We start from the raw sequence: 24,996 nt of genomic DNA, 5'->3' as shown, positions 1-24,996 counted from the left end.
TGTTGAAAGCCAAGATAGGCCAAAAGCTAGGCCTCTTGTGCCAAATAGTTAAGTTGTAAATGCAAAGGAAATGTTCTTGAAGGAAAAAGGAACACACAAAGGATAAGAAAGCAAAACACCCTTATTATTGATATGGAGAAATTTCTAGTGTTCTGGATAGAAGATCAATTCAGCCACAACAGTTTCTTAAACCATGCCTAATCCAGAACAAAGACTATGTTGAATTCTTTGAAGGCTGAGAAAGATGAGAAAACAGCAGAAGCAAAGTTGGAATCTAGCAGAGGTTGGTTCATAAGGTTTAAGGAAAGAAACCATCTCCATAACATAAAAGTGCAAGGTGAAGCAGCAAGTGTTGATATTGAAGCTATACTAAGTTATCAAGAAGATCTAACTGAGACAATAAAGGTGGCTACACTAAACAACAGATTTTTAGTGTAGATGAAACAGCCTTATCTATATATATAAAAGTGTAATGGACAGTTACCACTGGTCCACCGAACAATGGGTGGACCAGTTGCTGTGATGCGCATTGACCACCAGGGGGCAGATGCTCAACACAGGAGCTGCCCCCTGGTGGTCAGTGCGCTCCCACAGCCAACCTCCCGCAGTCAACCTCCCATGGCCCGCCCCCCCCCCCCCCCCCCCCGGGCATGCTGGCCAGATAGGCCCCTATTGGCCCCAATCGCCAGCCAGGCTGAGGGACCCCCACCTGTGCATGAATTCATGCACTGGGCCTCTAGTATTGGAATAAAATGCCATCCAGGATTTTTACAGCTTAGAAAGGAGTACTCACTGCCTGGTCTCAAAGCTTCAAAGGACAGGCTGACCCTCTTGTTAGGAACTAATGCCCTGGTGACTTTAAGTTGAAGCCAATACTCATTTACCATTCTGAAAATCCTATGACCCTTAAGAATTGTGCTAAATTTACTCTGCCTATGCCCTATCAATGGAACAACAAAGCCTGGATAACAGCACATCTGTTTACAATATGGTTTACTGAATATTTTAAGCCTACTGTTAAGATATCTGCTCAGCACAAAAGATCCCTTTCAAAATATTACTGCTCAATGACAATGCATCTGGTCACCCAAGAGCTCTGATGGAGATGTACAATGAGATTAATGTTGTCTTCATGCTGCTAACACAACATCCATTCTTTAGTCCATGTATCAAGGAGTAATTTTGATCTTCAAGTCTTATTATGTAAGAAATACATTTCATGAGGCTCTAGCTGCCATAGCTAGTGATTCCTCTTATCGATTTGGGCAAAGTAAATTGAAAACCTTCTGTAAAGGACCTACTATTCTAGATTCAGAACTTTTGTGATTGATAGGACGAGGTCAAAATATCAACATTAACAGGAGACTGGAAGAAGTTTATTCTAATTCTCATAGATGACTTGGGGGAGGTGGTTCAAGACTTCAATGGAAGACGTAACTGCAGATGTGATGGAAATAGAATTATAATTAGAAGTGGAGCCTGAAGATGTGACTAAATTGCTATAATCTCATAAAACTTTAACAGATGAGTTATTTCTTACAGATGACCAAAGTAGTTTCTAGAGATGAAATCTATTCCTGCTGAAGATGCTCTGAATATTGTTGAAATGACAAGCAAGGATAACATAAAATTACATAAACTTGGGATCATTATCTCAATGCCTTGAAATTTTGTTTCCTTGCAGTTGTCGACAGTTTGGCTCAAATAAACAAGTAAACCAAAAATTACATAAACTTAGTTGATAAAGCAGTAGCAGAGTTTAAGAGGATTGACTATAGTTTTTAAAAAATATATATTTTATATATATTTGTATATATAAATAAAAGGCACATGCCTGGGTAGTGGGCTTGATCCCCAGTAGGCTCTGTGTGGGTCTCTGAATTCAGAGAGGAAGAGAGAGGGATAGAGAGTTAGGAACATCGATGAGAGGAGAGAAACCAAGATGGCGGCATAGGTAAACAATTAAATTGCTGCCTCGCACAACAATTTCAAAACTAAAACTAAAAGACAGAACAGACATCTTCCAAAACCACAGGAAAGCTGGCCGAGTGGAAATTCTACAACTAGAAGGAAAGAGGAAAACACACGGAGAATCAGAGGAGCTGCAAAGGACTGAGGTACAGAGACACGCACGCAGAGAGGAAGGGTGGCTGAGTGCCTGGCTGGCGTTCTCTGGCGGGAGAGGGAAGGAAGCCCCCAACTGCACTGAACCCTAGTTCCGACTGCACTGAACCCCAGTTCCGGGCAAAACACCGTGGACAAAGGCTCATACGGGGGGGAGTCTGAACTGTCAGGTAGAGAGAAAGGCACACGGAGACTCGGAGACTCGGAAGCCATGGTGGGAAGGGGTCTGGAGGCGCGCACACAAGATTAACTGCTGAGGTTGTCGCTAGCTCTCCCTAGCGGAAGGGAGTTGGAAGCTCCTGACTGCACTGAACCCCAGTTCCGACTGCACTGAACCCCAGTTCTTAACGAGCCTGGGGGAATCTGGACTGTCAGGTGGAAACTCAGGGGAGCCGCAGAAGCCAGAGGTCTGGAGGCATGTGCGCAAGGGCAGGGCTGATGGGAAGTCAAGACTGTCTGCTCAGCCCTGAGATTCCACCCCATCCAAGCTGAGCACAGAGGCTTTTGCAATTTTGCAAGTCTGGTCCTATAATGCTATCTCCAGCACAGGTCTCCCAGCATAGACACAGCTGATACACATAGCCAATTGGCCTGGAGGTCAATTCCTCCCAGTGATACCAACAACAATCAAGACTTAACTACAACAAGGCTGTACACACAGCCCACAAAGGGGTGCACCAAGAGTGTCCACCTCAGGTAACTGGGGAGGCTGACCCACTGGGCCATATAGGACACCTAGCACACAAAGCTACCCTACCAACTCAGGGAAGCAGCAAAAAATGCAGAGACAAAGGAACAGATCACAAACGAAAGAAATGGAGGAAAATAAACTGGATATAGAATTCAAAACCACTGTTATAAGGTTTTTCAAGAATTTCCTAGAAAAGGCCAATAAATTTAGCCAGACCCTCGAGGATATGAAAAAGGACCAACTAGAAATTAAACATACACTGACTGAAATAAAAAATATACAGAGACCCAACAGCAGACTAGAGGAACTCAAGAATCAAGTCAAAGATTTGAAATACAAAGAAGCAAAAAACACTCAACCGGGAAAGTAAAAAGAAAAAAGAATCCAGAAAGTTGAAGATAGTATAAGAAGCCTCTGGGACAACTTCAAGCATACCAACATCAGAATTATGGGGGTGCCAGAAGAAGAGAGAGAGCAAGATACTGAAAACCTATTTGAAGAAATAATGACTGAAAACTTCCCCCACCTGGTTAAAGAAATAGACTTACAAGTCCAGGAAGTACAGAGAACCCCAAACAAAAGGAATCCAAAGAGGACCACACCAAGACACATCATAATTAAAATGCCAAGAGCAAAAGACAGAGAATATTAAAAGTGGAAGAGAAAAACAGTTAATTACCTACAAGGGAGCACCCATACAATTGTCAGCTGATTTCTCAACAGAAACTATGCAGGCCAGACGGGAGTGGCAAGAAATATTCAAAGTGATGAATAGCAAGAACCTACAACCAAGATTACTCTACCCAGCAAAGTTATCATTCAGAATGGAAGGTCAGATAAAGAGCTTCACAGATAAGAAAAAGCTAAAGGAGTTCATCACCACCAAACCAGTATTATATGAAATGCTGAAAGGTATTCTTTAAGAAGAGGAAGAAGAAAAAAGTAAAGATAAAAATTATGAACAACAACTACATATCTATCAACAAGTGAACCCAAAAATCAAGTGAATTAAAAATATGAGGAACAGAATAAACTGGTGAATATAATAGAATCAGGGGCATAGAAAGGGAGTGGACTGATAATTCTCAGGGGGAAAGGGGTATGGGAGTGTGGGAAGAGACTGGACAAAAATTGTACACCTATGGATGAGGACAGTGGTGGGGGAGGTAAGGGCAGAGGGTGGGGTGGGAACCGGGTGGAGGGGAGCTATGGGGGGGAAAAGGAGAAACTATTGTAATAATCTGAATAAGAAAGATTTATTAAATTAAAAAAAAAGAAACATTGATGAGAGAGAAATATCAGTCAGCTGCCTCCTGCACACCTCCTTCTGGGAATGTGCCCGCAACCAAGGTACATGCCCTTAACTGGAATCGAACCTGGAACCTTTCAGTCTGCAGGGTGATGCTCTATCCACTGAGCCAAACTGGTTAGAGCGTGACTACAATTTTAAAAGAACTTTCACTGTGGGTAAAATGCTATCAAATAGTATTGCATGCTACAGAAAAATCATTTGTGAAAGAAAGAGTCAATTGTGGGGCAAATTTTATTGTCTTATTTTAAGAAATTTTCCAGCCACCTCAGCCTTTGGGAAACACCACCCTGATCAATCAGCAGCCATCAACATCAAAGCAAGACCATCCACCAGCAAAAAGATTACAACCTGATGAAAGCTTAGATATGATGGTCAGCATTTTTAAAGCAGTAAAAAAAAAAAGTGTTTATTTATTTATTTTTAAATATATTTTCTTGATTTCAGACAAGAAGGGAGAGAGGGAAAGAGAATCATCAATGATGAGAGAGAATCATTGATAGGCTGCCTTCTGCATGCCCCCTATTGAGGACATAGCAACCTGGGCATGTGCCCTTGACTAGTATCAAACTCGGGACCCTTCAGTCTGCAGGCTGACACTCTATCCACTGAGCCAAACCAGCTAGGGCTAAGCAGTAAAGTATTTTTAAATTAAGGTATATATATTATTATTTTAGGCATAATGCTGTTGTGCTCTTAATAAACTACAGTATGATGTAAACATAACTTTTACTAGAGGCCCGATGCATGGAGATTTGTGCAAGAATAGGCCTTCCTTCCCTGGCTGCTGGCACTGTCTTCACTCCGGCTGGAGCTGCCTTTCTGCCTTCGCTCCAGCCTGGAGCCACCTTTCTGCCTTCCCATGCCGCCCAGAGGCCCCGAGCAGCTGGGGCAGTACAGAACGCCTGTGTCGTCGCCATGGCAATGATGCAAGCCCTGCCCCCAGCCGCTCGGCACCTGTGTATGCAAATTAGCCCGCCATATTTGTTGGGTTAATTTGCATACTCACTCCTGATTGGCTGGTGGGTGTCATGAAGTTATAGTCAATTTGCATCTTTATCTTTTATTAGTGTAGATGTGCACTTGGAAACCAAAAATTCGTGTAACTTGCTTTGTTGAGATTTTCACTTAATTATGGTGGTTTGGAAGTGAACCTACAATATCTACAAGACATGCCTATATATCCAGAAGTAGACTTGCTGGATCATATAGTAATTCTAATTGTTTGAGGAACTGACATGTTTCCCACAACTCCTGTACCAACAGTGCACAAGGGTTCCAATTTTTCCACATTTTTCACATTCTTGATTTGTTTTTTTTGACATAGCAATCCTAATGGGTTATTATTAATTTCTCTTTAAATGTTAGGTGGAATTCACCAGTGAAATCATCAGTTCTAAGATTTCTATTTTTTGGGAAGACTTTGGTTAATGATAGGTTTTCACGTTTTCCAGTTATTCAGGTTTCAGTCTTGGTAGATTTTGCGTTTCTAGGATTTTGTCCATTTCATCTAGGTTATTCAATTTGTTGGGAACAATTGTTCATAGTTCTCTTATGTAACCCTTTTTAGTAAATGATACAAAATAATAACTAGTGTCTTTTTCATTTCACCTTGCAGGACTCCCTTAATCTTTTCTTGTAGGGCAGACGTAGTGTCCATGAACTAGGATCTAGTGTTCTCAGCTTTAGTCTATCTAGGAATTTATCAAATTTTCCCTCAGTTTTGAAGAACAGTCTTACTGGATATAAGATTCTTGGTTGACAGGTGTTTTTTTTAACACTGAATATGTGGGCTCACTTCCTTCTGGCCTTCAAAGTTTATGATCGGATATTTATTGTGGACCCCTTGTATGTGACGGGTCACTTCTGTATTAGTGCTTTTGAAATTATCTTTGTCTTTGTCTTTTGAAAGTTTGTTTAAAATGTGTCTCTGTGTGGGTCTCTGAATTCAACTTAGTTGGAATTCATTGAACTTCTTAAATATTTATATTCATGTCTTTCATCAAACTTAGGAAGTTTTCAACCATTATTTCTTCAGATATTTTCTCTCTTCTCCTTCAGAGACTATAACAATTCATGTATTGGTCCGTTTAATGATGTACAACAGATCTTGTAGACTCTGCTCTCTTTCCTTTAATCTTTTTTTTTTTCAGTCTCATTGACTTCTATTTTCCTGTCATAAAATTCACTGATTCTTTATTCTGATGGCTCATATTTGCCTTTGAATGCTAATAGTCAAGTTTTTATTTTCATTACTGTATTTTCAGCTCCAGAATTTATTTATGGTTTCTTTTTAGGTTTTTTGTCCTTTTATTAATATTTTCATTTTATTTTTTTTATTTTTTACTTTATCCACATTTTCTTTAGTTCTTTAATTATCTTTAAGATAGTTGTTTTAAAATCATTGTTTAATATATCTGCCATCAACTCTTTTAAAAAAAATAGATTTTATTGATTTTTTACAGAGAGGAAGGGAGAGAGATAGAGAGCTAGAAATATTGATGAGAGAGAAACATCAATCAGCTTCCTCCTGCACACCTGCTACTGGGAATGTGCCCACAACCAAGATACATGCCCTTGACCGGAATCGAACCTGGGACCTTTCAGTCCGCAGGCTGATGCTCTATCCACTGAGCCAAACTGGTTAGGGCATCAACTCTTTTTAGGGACAGTTTCTACTGATTTTTTTTCTCCTTGAATAGACCCTACTTTGTTTTATTTTTATTAAACGCCACTTCTTCAAAATAGACTTGCCCAGGCCATGGTATTTTGTGGAAGAGCCACACTCAAGGGGCCAAAGAGCCGCATGTGGCTCGCAAGCCGCAGTTTGCCGACCACCGCCATTTCATATCTGGGTTCCAAAACCAGAAAAAGAGAAAAATGAAATGTGGGGAAGAAAAATTTTTATTTAATGTATTTTTATTGATTTCATAGAGAAAGGGAGAGAGAGAGAGAGATAGAAACATCAATGATGAGAGAGGATCATTGATTGGCTGCCTCCTGCACATCCCACCCTGGGGATTGAGCCCACAACCCAGGCATGTGCCCTGACCGGGAATCGAACTGGGACCTTCTGGTTCATAGGCCGACACTCAACCACTGAACCACACCATCTGGGCTGGACCCTACTTTCTTGTTTGTTTGTATGTTTATAATTTTTTTTAAATAGAACATTTGAATTTAATAATCTGGTAACTCCAGATTCTCCCCCTGCCTTAGGTTCTCCCCCTTCCTCAGGGTTTCTGTTTTTTGTTATGTATACATTTGTTTGTTGATTGGTTGTCTGTGCCAAGGATCAGCCTGAGGTATAAACTTAAAGTCTTTTCAGGTCTCTTCTATGCCTTTCTCTGGACATACACAGTCACTTTCTAATTTTCCCTATATATGCAATTGCTTTTGAATGCCCTAGTACAGTGGTCGGCAAACTCATTAGTCAACAGAGCCAAATATCCACAGTGCAACGATTGAAATTTCTTTTGAGAGCCCAATTTTTTAAACTTAAACTTCTTCTAACGCCACTTCTTCAAAATAGACTTGCCCAGGCCATGGTATTTTGTGGAAGAGCCACACTCAAGGGGCCAAAGAGCCGCATGTGGCTCGCAAGCCGCAGTTTGCCGACCACCGCCATTTCATATCTGGGTTCCAAAACCAGGAAAAGAGAAAAATGAAATGTGGGGAAGAAAAATTTACACTGGTCCTGTAAATCCCCTGAAAGTCACCTAAGCTGGAAGGGTAAGGGTTTGCAACAGTGGAGGGAGGTGCAACTAGGGCATCTCTCTTCTTTGTCACACCTCTCTCCTCAGAAGCATCAATTAATGATCTTTATCACAGACCTGCCCACCTTGGCTGCTGCTGCGGGAACTTGTGTGTAGCTGTCTGCCATGAGTCTAGGGTATGGAGGATGGGTAACTGCAAAAGTGCTAAGTGATTAAATTAATCAAAGTTAATGATAACTTACCATCCAAATCTTCCTCTGGAAGATGCAAGCCTTCAGTAGACTATAGTTCCAGATTCTGCCAACACAGTTGTTGTCTAGGTGGGGAGACAGATTCCTGGTGCTTCCTTCTCTGCCATCTTCTCAGAATCCCTTCCTGTGTACACAAGTTTTTATTTCTATGGATAAATGCCCAAGAATATAATTTCAGGGGTATGGTAATTCTTTAGTTTTAAAAGAAACTCAAACTTTTTCAAAGCGTCTATATCATTTTACATTCCTACCAGCAATATCTGATGCTCCTGAGTCTCTGCATCCTTGCTAATATTTGGCATTACCACTACTTTTTATTTTAGCCTTTCTGATAGGTGTGTAGTGAAGTGTGTACTCGTCATGGTTTAATTTTTATTCTCTGATGGTTAATGAACATCTTATCATGTGCCTATTTGCCACTGGTATATCCTCTTCTGTCTCTTCATATCTTCTCTAATTGATTGCTTGATTTTTGTTTTGTTTTTACTTTTGAGAGTTCTTTTATATATTATAGATACTAGTCCTTTGTTGGATATGTAGTTTGCAAATATTTTGCCGAAGTCTGTGGCTAGTCTGAGATCCTCTCAACAGGGTTTTCAACTGAGCAAAACATTTTAAATTTTGATGAGGTGCAACATCATTTTTCCCTTTTATGGATTGTTTTAAGTGTCAAGTCTGAGAACTGTTTGTCTAGCCCTTAGATATCAAAGATTTTCTCCTATTTTTTTCCTGAAAGTTTTATGTTTTTATATATTTAAGTTTGTGATCCATTTTGAGTTAATTTTTTATAAATTGTGTGGTTAGGTCAAAGTTCTTCTTTCTTTCTGCCTATGCTTGTCCAATTGCTCTAGCACCATTAAAAAAAAACAACACCTTATTTCATTGAATTTTTCACCTTTATCAAAGATCATTTGGGCATATTTGTGTGGGTCTATTTCTGGGTATTAAACTATGTTCCACTGAACTATGTGTTTATCCCTTCTCTAATACCATACTCTCTTAATTACTATAGCTCTATAGAAACCTTTAATATTGGGTAGAGTGATTCTCTTTTCAATTTATTATCCTCTTTTTCAAGATTGTTTTAGCTACTTGGAGGTTGTACCTTTACATATAAATTTCAGAACCAGCTGCCCGAATTGTACAAAAAAACCTTGTTGGGATTTTGATGGGAATTGCATTAAGCCTGTGGATCAATTTGAGGAGAATTGACATCTTTATGATGTTGAGTCTTTCAATCCATTAATACATATGTCTCCATTTATTTAAATATGCTTTGATTACTTTCATCAATATTTTGTAGTTTTCAGCTTAGAGATCCTATACTTACTTTGTTAAGATAACTATTTAATTTTCTTTGGAGTGATTGTTAATGGTACTGTGTTTTTAATTTGAGTTTCTATCTGTTCATTATTACCAAATGAAAATTTGATTGGTTTTTGTGTGTTGGTTTCAAAAGAAATAAAAAGGTAGCTTTTAACTACTATTTTCTTCTATTTTTTATTTATCTTTAGGTGATATGTAGAATTGTCTTAGACACATATTGGGTAATAATTGACAAACATTCCTGCAAAGGTGGTGGTATTGTTTTTATTTTACAGAACTTGCCAAGCTGCTATATGACAGAGGTGAGATTCAGACCCAGGCTGTATGGAGTTGTTTTCAATGTGCTATACATGGTGTATTTTCTGAGAAGTTTAATCCCTGAAAATGACAACCTGATTAGAATTACTATATATTCCTCTAGTTAGTTTATTCCTGTTTCTGGAGACAGTGCACAAGTATCTACTGGCATGTACTGTATTGGGGAAAATTGGGTTTCATTCCCTCTACTTAATGTTTATAAAATATCTTTATATTTGAAATTTAAATATTAACCAAATTGGAATTCATTTATTCATTCCTTCAATTACTGTTTATGAAGGCAAGTCTTATGCTAGGTTCTGGATATACAAAGATGAATAAGATACTGTCTCTGCCTTTAATTTGCTTTTACACTCAAGTAAAGAAGACCCATAAGAGAACAGATAGGATAAAGGTGGTAAATGTTCTGATGGAAGTAAGTATAGCTGCTACCCAATAGTGTGCTGGAACTGACTCATATCAGCTTTGGGGAGCCTATTATTAAACTAGAGGCCTGGTGCATGAAATTTGTGCACGGGGGGGGGGGGCGTCCCTCAGCCCGGCCTGCACCCTCTCCAATCTGGGACCCCTTGAAGGATGTCCTACTGCCAGTTTACAGGGATCGGGCCTAAACTGGCAGTCGAACATCCCTCTCACAATCCGGGACTGCTGGCTCCTAACCGCTCACCTGCCTGCCTGATTGCCCCAACCACTCTGTCTGCTGGCCTGCTCACCCCTAACTGCCCTCTGCCGCTGGCCTGCTTGCCCCCAAATTCCACCCCTCTGCCAGCCTGATTGCCCACAACTGCCCCCTGTGCCAGTGTGCTTGCCCCAACTGCCTCCCCTGCTGGCTTGCTCACCCCCAGCTGCCCCCCCCACTGGCCTGCTCGCCCCCACCTTCCCGCCCCACTGGCCTGCTCACCCCCAATTGCCCCCCTGCTGGCCTGCTCACTTCAAACTGCCCCCACCCCCCACTGTCCTGATCACCTCCAACTGACCCCACTGATGGCCTGCTCACTCCCAACTGGCCCCCCTGCTGGTCTGCTTACCCCCAACGGCCCTGCCCCCCACCAGCCTGATCACCCACAACTGCTGTCCCATCCTGGCCTGATCACCTACAACTTCCCTCCCCTCTTGGCCTCTAACTGCCTCTACCTCGGCCCCACCACCATGGCTTTGTCTAGAAGAACATCCAGAAGATCTCCTGGAAGGTCTTCCAGTCTAATTAGCATATTATCCTTTGGCCTGGTGCACAGGTGGGGGCCAGCTGGTTTGCCCTGAAGGGTGTCCCAGGTCAGGGTGGGGGTTCCTTTGGGGTGTGGGGTGGCCTGGGCGAGAGGCCTGTGGTGGTTAGCAGGCCGGCCATGCCCCCATTGGGTGAGGCTCCCCTCTGGGGGGCATGGCCAGCCTGGGTGAGGGGCTGACGGCTGTTTGCAGGCTGGCCACACCCCCCAGTGATACAGGCTCCCAGACCCTCCTTTTTTCTTTTCTTTTTTTCAGTGCCTCCTTGAGTGGAGGCCAGGGCAGGCTGGAAGCAGGTATCTGGGATTTATTTATCTTCTATAATTGAAACTTTGTAGCCTTGAGCAGAGGCCAGGGCCGGCTAGGGTGGGTGGGAAGTTTGGCTTTCTCCATCACCGGGGCAACCCAAGCCTCCTGCTCGCTCCAGCTCCATGGCCACCACCATCTTTGTTGGACTAATTTGCATACTCACTCCTGATTGGCTGGTGGATGTAGCAGAGTGATGGTCAATTTGCATGTTTCTCTTTTATTAGTGTAGATATTCAGAAACTATGCAAACCTGTTTTTACCAGTGGTAGTTTGAAATTGGCTATGTTTGGAGTATTTACACCATAGAAATTAGCAAATACTACAAATAGGGCTTTTCTTTTTTCTTTCTTTGCTTTTCCTTAGGCCAGTGGTCAGCAAACTGCAGCTAGCAAGCCACATGCGGCTCTTTGGCCCCTTGAGTGTGGCTCTTCCACAAAATACCACGTGCGGGCGCGCACGTACAGTGCGATTGAAACTTCATGGCCCATGCGCAGAAGTCGGTTTTCGGCTCTCAAATGAAATTTCAATCATTGTACTGTTTATATTTGGCTCTGTTGACTAATGAGTTTGCCAACCACTGCCTTAGGCCATCCAGTTTACTAACATACCACTGTTGGTGCAGGAGTAGAGGTTTTGAATCCATTCCTTTATCTCATTCCTACAGGATCCCATTCTGCATGTCATATCATAAGTTGTTTCAGGACCAGCTGCTTCTGGTGATTTAAGCAGCAGCCTTTCACAAACCTGGTAGCTTTTCCCTTTTTAGATGATGAGGGGAAGATTAAATCTAAATCTCCTATGAGTTCTGTTTTTGTTCCAGTGATTATAAAGCAGCTAACATCATCATCAACTTATATATCGTCAATGAGCCTTGGGTCTTCTCATTGGCCTGGTGCTCCAGGATTAACTCGGTGACCACAGACAACATTGTGCTCCTGAGGCAGATAAATTACCCGTACTACTCTATGGTGAGCTGACTTCCAGATTGTTCTTCCAAGGCTGGTATAGTAGGATTTCATGTCCCCTACCCCACCTGTATATTGCCCACTGTGTAGTTGCCTGGGGAGCTACTTAAGAGCAGAGACATCTATGATTTTGGAGCTGTGGCTTTCTTCTTTCTATCACACAGATCCTACAGTGAACTTGGAAATGTTCTATTGGCCAAAGAAAATCACATGGTCAAGTCCAGATTCAAGGTGGATGAGGGCAGAAACAGACTTCACCTCTTGTTGGGGAGGAATAGCAAAGTCACATTGTATACTTTTATTTTCACTCAGATTTTACAGATTTAAGTAACATTTTATTATACTGCACAATTAAAACAATAAATACAACTGTTCTAAGCCATTTGAGGCACAAGAACAACTTATTCTTGGTTTTTCTTGGTGATGCTAATAGGGTGGGCATCCTGGAGTAGGCCAGTGCATCAGTCAGTCTGGTTCCCAGAAGGCGTTAAGAGCCTCAGCTTAGTGGAAGTTAGTTAAGAGCTTCTCCTACACTTGTCTAGTAGGGCTGTTGTGAAAATACCCTTAAAGTGCTTAGAACACTTCCTTAGCTCCTGTAAATGTTCATTAATTGTTAGTTGTTCTTATTATTATCATGAACATTAGTGTTTTTATTAATATCATTATTCAATCCAAGGAAAGACTTGGGATAGGGTGGAGAATGGCCTAAGAAAGAATAAAAAGTGCCAGCCCCAGTAGCATGAAGTAAAATTGGAGGGGGGACAGGGGACGAAGAAAGGGAGGATCAAACCAGGGAATTAGAAAACTCACACAAGAGGCCCTAGGTGCTGGAGCCCTGGGATGTGGTGATCAGGCAAGGAGTGTGGAGCCGGGGACATGTTAGGTAAGGAAGAATTATAATTTCAACCTACGTACTTGAAGCATCATGATAAAGATCCCTAACTGCTGGCTCACAGATGAGGTGCTTCAGTATCATCTGGGAACTTGATAAAAATGCAGTTCTAATTCCTGAGGTCTGTAGGGAGACCCAGGAACCGGTACTACTGAAAGCTGCCCGGGTGGATTTGGATGCACAGCCAGGCTTGGGAAGCCGTGCCATGGAAACACAGAGAGCTGGGGCTCGAGAACTTGGGCTGCGGTCCTGGGTCCAGAGCAGACTTGCCATGTCATTTCTCTGGGACTCCCTCAGGCCTCTGTGTTGAGCATCAAGGGAAATGAAGAGTGTGAAGTTTCATCCCTTGTAGAGCCGCTCCCCGCTTGGAAGGGTGATTGTTAGGCTAGCAGCAGGCATTCTCTGTGTGTGAGATCACCACATCCAACAGCTTCCTCCTGGTTTGTTCCCCTCCACTCCATCCCCAGCCCTGGCAGCAGAGCAAGGGGCTTGGCCCATCTGATCTAAAATCCCTTCCAACAGTTCGTGGACTGTAGTTTGTTTTCTACTTTGCAGACACCAAAGTACTATGTGTTCCTGTGGGTTCTCCTGGATTGTATTTCTGCAGTTTTCATTTTCGCCATATTTTATTTTCATTGGTAAGCATATGTTTGTAATTTTAAATGAATTTTTCCCAAAATAAAAGTACAAATGGTTCCTTTGAGAAGTTGAGAAAAAAACAGTTAAACACTTTTCCTATAATCCATCTCTCATGGCAAGTTCTCAGGAAGACAGGGTTAGTAAGCTGAACCCTTCATTTCTTCTCATGCTGCCTGCAGCTCATCACACCCCTTCCACCTCCTCAGCACAAGACAATATTCTAAGGATAAGGACTGTCACTGATGCTCAGTGACCACGGATTCAGTGTGGATCACTTGGGAGAGGACGGGAGTTGAAAGTTGTCACGAACAAGTGCCTCCATCTTCCCGCCTTCCACGAAACTGGACATAGCAGGACGCTGTGTAAACAGCAAGTTCACAAACCTGAAAGGCTGGGCTTTAGCCCTGGATTTGCCCCTTAGTTGCAGGGTGACCCTGGGAAAATCATTGTCCTTTTCTAGGCCATAGTCTTCATCTAAGAAAATGACATGTCAGAATCTGTGCAGGGATAATGTTACATGGTTACAAGCTTCAAGGTGGGAGAGGAAATACCCAACTAGAAGAATTTTAGCTAGAGGAGACCATGGTTGTGTAGACCTGATCATGCCCACCATTTCTTCATTTGTGAGTTACCCTTCAAAGGGAAAACTACAAACCCTCTGCTGAAGTGAGAATTTTACTGGATAACGTTTCTTTTCTGGCTTCTGCCTTGGATTATTGTTCTTTTTTGACTACTGCCTTGGGTTATTGTGATTTTTGGACACTACCTTGGATTATTGTTATTTTTTGATTATTATATTGTTATCCAAGATTCATGGATATCCTGCTTCCTTCCAGGTGGAGAGAGAACCTAAGAGAACAAGTCTTCGAAAGGACCAGCAGTTACACAGGTAAAGTTGGGGGCCTACCCTACTGCTACCCATTACCCTAGGACATGGGGTCTGCTTTTCATGTCACTGACAAGTGCTGAGGGAGTCAGATATGGAGGGGTGGGGACCAGGGAGAATTGAGGCGTGTAGCTGGGCACAGATTCTGGAGAGCCCTTGACATCGGGCGCATTTTGGACTTCATTCTCTAAGCAGAGACCCCATAGGAGATGTTGAACATGGTATTTATTTTTTATTTCTTCATATCTTTATTCATCACACAGTTCTTGAGTTCTCACTTTGTGCCAAGCACCCTGCGAGTTGCTGAAGATAATTGAAAAAAAAAATGGAGGTTGGCTCCAGAGAGCAGAAGGTTGGCCCACAGAGAACAGTGAAGAAGCAGACAAAAGTAGAGCTATTGACACCAGTAGGCCAGACACCCACCTCCAGAACAGTTGTGGGTGATGTGTGTTGGGGGTGGGGAGAACACAGCAGAGATCCTGAAATGCTGGACTAGAGTCTAGGCCAGTGATGGCGAACCTATGACACGCGTGTCAGCACTGACACGCGTAGCCATTTTTGATGACACGCGGCCGCTGAGGCGGCCGCATGCCGAGGATGAAACATTTGCTGCTCCTGAGGATGAAACATTTGCGAAATAATGTTTTTTCCTCAGTGACACACTACCCGAGTTATGCTCAGTTTTTTGGCGAAGTTTGACACACCAAGCTCAAAAGGTTGCCCATCACTGGTCTAGGCTCTGCATATAAGCAGTCAGGAGATGGCAAATGAGTTTCAAACAGGGGAGCAATATGCTAGGTTTCTGTGTAGAAGGGATGGAATAAAGGAATAATTTATTATTAAGCAGAAGAACTCAGGTGCTGAGGAAGGGAGATAGATCCAGGAAGAGAAGGGGAAGCTAGATTTAACTTTCAAAAGGTTGTGGCGATAATCACATGGTTACTGGTTTGGGAAGCCAGTTCAATGTCAAAGGGAAAACCAACTGGAAGGCAGAGGACTGTGCAGGACCTGATACTATTTTCTTTCACAGTTCCTGGAACCTTAAGTAAAGCAGTCACAAAATCATGAATTAATTTAATTTCTTGTGGACGGTGGTGAAGATCCACCAGTGGTAGATGATTGAACAATACAATACTTAAGAGTCAGGAATGGATCCACAGGGACTCTGAAAAAATATGTTTAGAAATTTGAATAAATTAAATGGAAGTCATTTATACTGTGAAACTGAAGGTTCAAACCAAGATTGTTCAACTCTCTTGAGGGGAAGAGAATTCTCAAGTAACTCTGAGTTATATGAATCTTAAGAAGATCACTCTACTGGCTGTTAAGAAGTCTGAGGGCTGTGTTCTAGATACCTTATGATTTTCAGCAGTTGCATGAATAAACTAAGGCTGCCCTAATAAAATATCCTAGGCTGGTGGCTTAAGCATCCAAAGTTTATTTTCTCACACTTATGGAGGCTAGACCTTCAGGACCAGGGTGTCAGCAGGTTTGGTTTCTTCTGAGCCCCTGTCCTTGGCTTGCAGATGGCCACCTTCTTGCTGTGTCCTCACACAGCCTTTCCTCTGTGCGCACACACATCTTTAGTGCCTCTGTTTGTCTCCACATTCTCTCTTCTTCAGTCAGATTGGACTATTGCCCACCCTAATGGCCTTATTTTAATAAACTCTTTAAAGGCTCTGTCTCCAGGTATAGTTTAGATTTTGAAGCATCGGGGTTAAGGCTTCAACATGTGAATTTGGGGGCACACAATTCAGCCTATAACTAATGGAGCCAAAAAATGAAAAGAACATGGAAATGGTGAGGAAATCATGGATGGGAGAGGTTTTTGAAGGAAAATTTGAAGATATGTATACATTGAATGAAGGAAGTGGCTATAATGCCTTAGAAAAAGTACTCAGTTAACTTGACTCCAACACCCTTCATGTTAAAATGATAGACGGTGAATAGAAAATAAGTTGAGTATTCCAGTTTAAGAGTTTTTAGTTGCCTATTGCATAAAACAATTTTGTCTGATCTAAGCAGAAAGAAAAGATATCAAAAGGCTGTTTGAGTACTTCCAAAAAAAACCTAGAATGTTCAAGACCAAGTTTAGAATCCTGGAAGGAACAAGGAAGACTAGACAGAACCCAAAACCTCAGTCTAGGTCCGTTCAGGTTGAGGGGAATAGAGCCCCCAATACTAAGCACATGTCACATCTTACACCATAGCCACCACCAGGATGGGCATGTGCGGCTGCTGCTACCAGAATATATTCAGCACCTTTCTAGCTTTAGGATATATTTTTCAGCACTTTAAAGAAGTCAGTCCTTTTCTGTCTTATATAGTTTCTTTTTCTTTTTGGTTAATCCTCCCCTGAGGATATTTTTCCATTGATTTTAGAAGGAATGGAAGAGAGAGGGAGAGACAGAAACATCTATGTGAGAGAAACACACTGATTGGTTGCCTCCTGCATGAGCCCTGACTAGGGCTCTGGCTGGGGAGGAGCCTGCAACTGAGGTACATGCTCTTGACTTGAATTGAACCTGAGACCTTTCAGTCCACAAGCCGACGCTCTATCCACTGAGCCAAACCAGCTAGGGCTTACTTATATATAGATTATGAAAAGTCTTCCAAGATAAAAATAGGTTTTCCATTTTCTTATCTTTGTTCCTCTACTTCTAATATGTCCTTTTTCTCTGCTTTTTAAAAATTTTATCTTTATTGTTGAAAGTATTAGAGATGTCCCCTTCTGACTGCTTTTTATGGTATTTCTTTTGTTACTGGTTTTCAGTAATTTAATTATGGGCCAGGAATTTAGGCATGGGTTAGCTGGGTACTCTGTTTAGAGTTTCACCAGGCTAAAATCAAGGAGTTGGCCTGGCTGAAACTTAAGATTACTCTTTCATTCTCACTGGTTTTTGGCAGAATTTAGTTCCTTAGAATTGTAGGACTATAACTGACCCTGTTTTCTTGATCACTGATGACAGGGATTTTTTTTCTGAGTTCCTGGAGTTCACCTTCAGGTCCTAGTCATAGAGCCCTCTCACAACATAGCAGCTTGCTTTTTCAAAGCTAGCAGAATAATATATCTCATAGCAGATGGATTCATAAAAAGAACCAAGGAAGCAAAATAACAGAAAAAAAAAAAAAGACAACAAGTTGAAACACGGTAGTCATAAATGCAGCCATTTTATTAATTACATTAAATATAAATGGACCAAATACTCAAAAGTAGAGCTTGTCAAATAGAAAAAAAGCAAGTCCCAACCATATGTGGTCTACAAAAGAAATACTTAAAGACACAAATAGATTCAAAGTAAAAGGATGGGGAAAATGATATATCATGCAAACAATCTGCATCTATATATATAAAAGCCTAAGCGACCATTAGAACCGGTTGACTGAATGACCGGTTGCTATGATGTGCACTGACCACCAGGGGACAGACGCTCAATACAGGAACTGCCCCCTGGTGGTCAGTGCGCTCCCACAGTCAACCTCCCAAGGCTGGCCAACCTCCCACAGTACCTCCCTGATCAGGGTCTGTAATCGTATGATCAGCCCTGATTGCCGGCCAGGCTGAGGGACCCCACCTGTGCAGGAATTTGTGCACCAGGCCTCTAGTAAGAAATATCAGAAAAAAAATAGACTTCAAAACATGGAACATTACTGGAAACAAAGATTTCATAATGATGAAAAGGTCAGTATATCACGAAGCCATTATAAATAAAATGGTGTATGCACTTAATATCAGAGCTTCAAACCACATGAAACAAAAAATGAAAGAGAAATCATAGTTGGAGATTTTATAAGTAGTCTCTCAGTACTTGAAATAAATAAGAACACACAAATAATAAAATCAGAAGGGTTATAAAAGTCTGAACAATTTCAGTCACACTGACATAAAACAAAATTCCCAACAACTAGAAGAATATACCATATTTTCAAATGTACATGGCATATTTACCAAAATAGACCAGATGAAAAGCCATAAAACAAGTCTCAATAAATAAATTTCAAAAGATTTGGATCTTACACAGTATATTCTCATACCACAACAAACTTAAAAACAAATATTAATAAAATAGATTAGCCTCTAAATACTGGAAATTAATGTATTTTTAAACATTCCTTTGATTAGGAGTAAATCACAAGGGAACTTAGATATTACATATTTTTAAGTAAAGGATAATGCATATACAACAGCAGGACTTACAGGAAAATTTAAAAGTTAGAAGGAAGAAAGGTTTAATACTGATTAAGTTTCTACCTTAAGGATCTATAAAAAGAAGAGTACATTTTTCCTAAGTAAAAGAAAGGAAATACTAAATACAGCAATCAATAAAATAGGAAAGATAAAAAGGAAATGAAAAACAGTGCAAAGTTAGTCCTTTGAAAAGTTTAATAATATTGATAAACTCAACAAGATGTGTGTGTGTGGGGGGGGGGGAGGGGGGGGGAGGGAGAGGAAGAGGTTGCCAATATAATGAATGATGAATAAAAGAGTATATCCCTAGATCCTAGCCATAAAAAGGAAAATAATGAATATTTTAATGTCATTAAATTTGACAACCAAAATGAAGGGAACAATTCTTTAAAACATAGCTTATCAGACCCGACAGAAAAAGAAATAGAAATTTGTAATAACCCACTATCAAAATCAAATTCATATATCAAAAAATTCACCAGAAAGAAAAGTTTGGGCCCAAAGAGTTTCACTGGTTATTCAGATATTTAAGAAATATACTTGGTCAGTGGTGTTCAGTGGTTAGAGTGCCAGCCTGCACATGGAAGGATTTCAGGTTTGATTCCCAGTCTAGAGTTATGTACCTGGGTTGCAGGTTCAATCCCCTGCCCTGGTCAGGGCACATGCTAAAAGCAACCAGTCAATGTCTCTCTTTCACATCAATGTTTGTCTCTCTCTCCCCCGCACCCTCCCTTCCACTCTCTAAAAATCAATGGGGAAAAAATATCCTCTGGTGAGTATTAACTAAAAATAAATAAATAAATGATACCAATATTATATCAACTCAAAAAAAAAAAAAAAGAGGAAAGAACACTTCCCAGCTGATCTTTAAGGTCAGAAAAAGTCCTCATATAAAACTTCACAAAGACATTACAAGAACAAAATTTACAGATCAATAACATCTACAAACTTAGACATAAAAATCCTTAACAAAATATTAGCAAAATTGAATTAATCAATGTAAACAGGATAATACATCAAGTAAGGTTTACACCAGTGATGCAAGATGGATATATCATTTAAAAACTAATCAATGTAATCCCATATTAAAATAAAATGGAAAAAGCATATTTGACAAAAGTTAACACCCCTTTATAATAAATGTCTGGGCAAACTAGGAATAGGGATTAAACTTCCTCAATCTGATAAAATATATTTACAAAAAACCTACTGCCGATATCATTTTTAATGGGGAACCAATATTATCCCTGTAAGGTCAGAAATAAGGCAAGGAAGTCTGCTCTCAAAACTTCTATTCAGCATTGTGCTGTAAAGCATAGCCAGTTTAATAAGATAAATGAGAGCTATAAAGGAATAAATAAAACTTCTGATTTGCAGATATGATTACTTAAACTCTAAGGAATCAAACCTATTGAAAATATAAGTGGGTTAAGTAGTCGCTCAGGATATAAGGTCAATATAAAGAGAAATTAATTGTAAGTCTTTATATTACCAATGAGTAATTGGTGCATTTTTTAAAATCTAAATACCATTTATAACAACATAAAACCTGAAAACTACGAATGTTTACTGAAAGACCCAAATAAATGGAGCAATACACCACATTCATTAATTAGAAAACCTAATATCCTAGGTATTTGTTGTTCTAAAATTCAGTTGACTTACAAATTCTACTCAAGAGCAATAAAAAATCCCCTTCCTCCTGATTGAAGATGAAGCTCATGTGTACAGCTATTTCTTCAAGATTGAAATTACATTCAGGGTAAAAAATAACTGATTCTGGGCTTACCACTTTGGATTCTCACTTTCTCCTAGATTTTGGCTCCACAGTTCCTCCCCTTATTATAAATTTTTTATATAACATATTTTCTTGGTTTTGTATATTATCCAGTTTTTAATTAGTCTTTGGTAAGCGTCAAATTCCCAGCTCTGTTGCTAGAAGACATCTCCACCCTCTATTTTTTCTATTAGCTAAATAAAAATTATTTTTTGAGTACTTAACTATGTGACAACACTGTGTATCTAGTGGCAAGCAAGACAAAGTCTCAGACCATAAAAAGCTCCTAATAGAGGAGTGTTCATTATTTATCTCTCCTTTTTCTTGTGTTCATTTTTTAAAGCAATGGTTGTGAAGTGCATGGACTTTAAGAGAATGTTACTTTCTGCCTTCTGAGGGCTTCCCTGGGGAGCTGGGACCTCACATAGTACACTCTTCAATTCCGGCGGCATGCTGAATTGAATGACCATGATAAAGTTTGCACAAAGTCTGGGATAGGGAGAACTAGGGGGAAAGAACCTGAGATGGTAAGTGAGAGACTAACATTTTAAATATAACAAGGATTTCACTACATGACCAACAGGGATTGGAGAAGTGACATTTGAGAACTCTGTGTGTTGTCTTTTCTATCCCACAGATACTGGAAGTAGGAGATCCAAAAGGAGAAAAAGTGAGAAAATAGAAGATTATACTGTAACCATGCCACCTCCTTCCCAAGTTGGGGAAAGCCCTGAGCCTCCAGCAGCCCCTCCTGAGGTTTAAGATAAAAGACATTGAACCATAGTCAGTCCAGGAAGCCACCACGCCTGCTACAGATGACCTTGGACAACTGGTGCCCACGCAGAAGGCCTTTGAATCCACCCCAGCACTCACCTAGGAGGCCAACAGAGAGGCCACCCTCCAAACTGCAGTGCCAGAAGACAAAGGAACCAGCAGTTTCCTCCATAGATGTCCCTTACCCTGAAACACAACCCAAAACGACTCCCACATTGAATACTCGCAAGAATCCTGTTTTACGACGTTTTCCACCACATCCAACATGTCCTTCTCCTTTGGGCTCTCTACAAAGAATTAGCTACATCTTGCCCCCTTCTAATTCTTCCTCTCTGTGCCTAAGGGTGGTGGTGGTGGGGAGTAGTCAAGAAAGGAGTGCGGAAGAGCATTGGAAGCTCAATGGAGAACATCTGGACCAGCCTTTCTATAAAGGATGCAGCTCCAGGGTTTAGGCAAGAGGGAAAACAACTGTTGTGGTCTTGGAGCTGGAGCGCGTTCTTCCCTGGATGCTACGGGGTTTTTCTCATCCTAACCCTTCAGAGTAGTCCCTGCTAATGGAGCGGCTGTGGTGAACTTCGACATGTAAATAAAGGCAACCTTTCAGGAATACAGAAGGTAAGTGGAGTATGTATTCTTTGGACCCTTCTGCGATGACTCAGGCTGACAAAGACTAGGGGATGCGTGCAACAGGGATGCCATCCTGGGTCAGGAAATGAGAGGTGGCCTGGGCATGTTAAGGGCAAAGATTTTATCCACATGCACTCTTTGTGATCTAGTGTGAAGTGGGATGATGCTTCCCAATAGTCTGCTGTTGGCTGATTCCCCAATGGGAAGATGGGCGTAATTCCATGCGCATCCAATGGCCTTTGTCCTTGAAGGGAAACTACAACTTAGAACAAGCAGGGAGCCCCTTCTGTCTGGGATCCCAATGTTAGAAGCGTGAATTGAGTTCCACTAGGAGACCATCACCTATTCACGCTGCTCTGGGCCTCAGTATCCCCATCTATACGATGATGGTATAGGGGCAGACCGCTGCAGCACCTTCCCCCGGGCCAGGCTTATCCTGGACTGACTGTGGAGGCAGGTAACCACTGGGGGCCAGGGCAGCCTACTACAGCAACATGACCATCCCAGAAGGCAGGGCTATGGTTTGGGGCCTCCGTTTCCACAACCACCCCTCCCTCTCCCACAGGCAGCTGCGGAGAACAGGAATAGTACCCCCTGTGGGTCGGTTGGGCATCTAGATGCTAAACACCTGGGTGTGTGAGGGCAAGCAGGACTTGTCTCTGCTGAAGTTTCAGGGGGACCCTGAGGCAGATCACAAACACACCCACTGCAAGGGGATTCTCCCCTATTACCTCTCTAGGCATTCATCCCGGCCACAGCCCCAAATCACACCTTCCCTGTCTGAGCCCCCAGCCCCAGACCTGCCCAGGTCATGGCCAAACTTGGTTGTTCCATCCTGGTGACAAAGTAGCATTTTACAGGCACCCACTGGATGTAGGGATTTAACCAAAAAAGACATTGTTCTTGGGGTTCTCAGTGATTTCTTGATGAACCAAGGAGATGTTTCTGGCAGGATTCCGGGGCCACTCTGGCTCCACTGGCCCTGGTGAAGGCTCAGAAGCCAGTCCCTCCTTGACCTTCTGCCCATGCACACTTAGGTCCTCACCTCCCAGGCTGAGGCCCAGCGTTTCTCTATCTGCCCTGGTCTCAGCCAGTCCTTTTAAGTCTCTTTCAAGCACACCTTGGGCTCAGACACCCCTACCCCAAGCCCAGACCAGCTTGGCCCTGTACACATAGACCAAGGAGAGAGTTACACAGCCAACAGGGCCTTGTCCCCACAGACTCTCCCTCCTCCTCCCATTCCCTCAAGAGACACTCTCGGGCCAGAAGGTGGAACACGTGCTTTATGACCTGAGTTGATCAGGAAAGCAGGGGCTCAGCACTCACACTGCAATATAGAAAAGGGGTCCGTCTCCTCCACCCCAGCTGAGGGTCCTGGACTTACGGGAATTCAACCAGTCCAGTCCCTAGGTGTCAGAATATTCTTGATTCAGTTGGTTTGATCTGGCTGCTCCCAGGATGAACTAGGGTGTCCTCTTGATTCCCGGTCCCAGTGGTGCACAGAAAGCCAAAGGAGGTCGCATGGCCAGGCTGGTCTGGGGTGAGAGAAGCATGCATGGAGCACAGGCTCTTACAACCGGGAAGGCCACAGCCAGGACCAAATCCTACCCGCGGACGTTAGGGGTGGTGGAAGGGTGCTCTGCACCCCAGCAAGGCCACCTCACTGGAAGGAGGACCATAGTCCAAGCTGGTGCTGTCACTGGTGGCTGGCCAGCCCAGCTTCCCTGCCCGATGGCAAAGGTCTTCCCCCAGCTGCCGCCTGAGGCGCAGGCACAGAGCCAGTGCGACCTCCACACTGTTCACTTGCCACTCCTGGAGCCCCGCTGTTTGCTCATGGCCGTGAGCATCTGGCTGATATAGGAAGTCAGAAGGTCATCCATCTTGTAGCCCTGGAAACAGTGGCAAGGTGATCAACAGAGTGCAAAGAACAGGGCCAGCCCACCCAGACACAGCTCCCGGAGAAGTGCAGGAGGCAGAACCCTGGACAAGGCAACTTGGTCCACTCTGGATCCGGTCTCCCCAGCTGCACAGTGGAGGGGTTGGATTCATCCAGGTAGATGTCTACGGTTCTAAGCTGTATGACTCCACACGAAGGCCTAACTTGTGGGCCCCTCGCATCCTGGAAGCCTACCTCCAAGAATGACTCTAAAGGCTCTACACGTGAAGCTATGCCTTGGACATTGAGTCCAGGAGGCCTCATTGCTAATGGTTTTACTGTTGAACTCAGAGTTGGAGGCTCAATCCCCAGGTACTAAAGGCACTCAAACAATAGTCATTGCAGGAGAGGTCTGTTCCTCAGCCCCCGATTAAGCCTCTGCCCCCAGACCTAAAGCTGAGCCTCAAAATGACCTGACCTTGGCCCCAACCTGACTCTTGATCCTGGCCCCAGGCCTGGAGAGTGGCTGAAGCTGTGGTGAGGCAGGGGCGCCCGCCAGGCCCGGAAAGGAGCTCTCACCAGTGACGTCTCACAGAGCAGCTTGCTCCCGCGCACCAGGTTCCCAATGGTGATGTGGAAGTAGGTGTTGCCGCTGCTCCAGTTGGAGATCTTGGTGAAGGGGTGTGTGGTCAAGATGTCCTGGGGGGAGCAGAAAGTCTGAAGCTGCACAACCTGGACCCTCTGGCCTCACTCACTTCAGCTCCAGCCCACAGACACCACCCAGAGGAAGGGCCTTGGGCCCTGGGAAAACTGGCAGGAGGGGAGAGGCTAGCTCTGCCATGGCGCTGCTGTGGAGGCAGGTGCCTTCCCGCTCCACGCCTTGGTTGGGACCAGCAGGCGGGACACCCAAGGGAGTCAGGAGACTGCTGGGATGTGGGACTGGAAGTGGAAATGTCGGAGGCCTAAAGGAACTGAAACTGTGGTCCTAGGTGAGAGAGTCCAGGGAAAGTCTGAGGAAAGAGACAAAAAGAAGACGGGGGAGGGGGGGCGGGGGGGCTAGGAGGGAAAAAGGAGGACATATGTAATACTTTCAGCAATAAAGATTA

At 42.7% G+C, this 24,996-nt stretch overlaps 2 protein-coding genes across 2 annotated transcripts in view; one reads left to right on the top strand and one right to left on the bottom strand.

Annotated features, from left to right (window-relative positions):
• Window positions 1-21,402, top strand: part of GDPD4 (glycerophosphodiester phosphodiesterase domain containing 4) — a gene marked incomplete at its 5' end in the record, with an annotated part of 121,551 nt that extends 100,149 nt beyond the window's left edge. The window contains 4 exons of the mRNA XM_079789176.1: window positions 12,086-12,233; window positions 13,678-13,760; window positions 14,598-14,650; window positions 21,251-21,402. Coding sequence (XP_079645302.1) covers window positions 12,086-12,233; window positions 13,678-13,760; window positions 14,598-14,650; window positions 21,251-21,375 — 409 coding nt within the window. The 3' untranslated portion in view covers window positions 21,376-21,402. The remainder of the gene's footprint in view (window positions 1-12,085; window positions 12,234-13,677; window positions 13,761-14,597; window positions 14,651-21,250) is intronic.
• Window positions 21,402-24,996, bottom strand: part of MYO7A (myosin VIIA) — an 82,330-nt gene continuing 78,735 nt past the window's right edge. The window contains exons 48-49 of the mRNA XM_079788629.1: window positions 24,470-24,589; window positions 21,402-23,903 (exon numbers count right to left, since the gene is read on the bottom strand). Of these exons, the coding sequence (XP_079644755.1) occupies window positions 23,814-23,903; window positions 24,470-24,589 (210 nt within the window). The 3' untranslated portion in view covers window positions 21,402-23,813. The remainder of the gene's footprint in view (window positions 23,904-24,469; window positions 24,590-24,996) is intronic.

This window comes from Cnephaeus nilssonii (genome assembly GCF_951640355.1).
Source record: "Cnephaeus nilssonii genome assembly, chromosome: 13".
NCBI classification, from domain to species: domain Eukaryota; kingdom Metazoa; phylum Chordata; class Mammalia; order Chiroptera; family Vespertilionidae; genus Cnephaeus; species Cnephaeus nilssonii.
The sequence above is the reverse complement of the archived record's forward strand: the minus strand, read 5'-3'. Positions and strand labels throughout refer to the sequence as shown.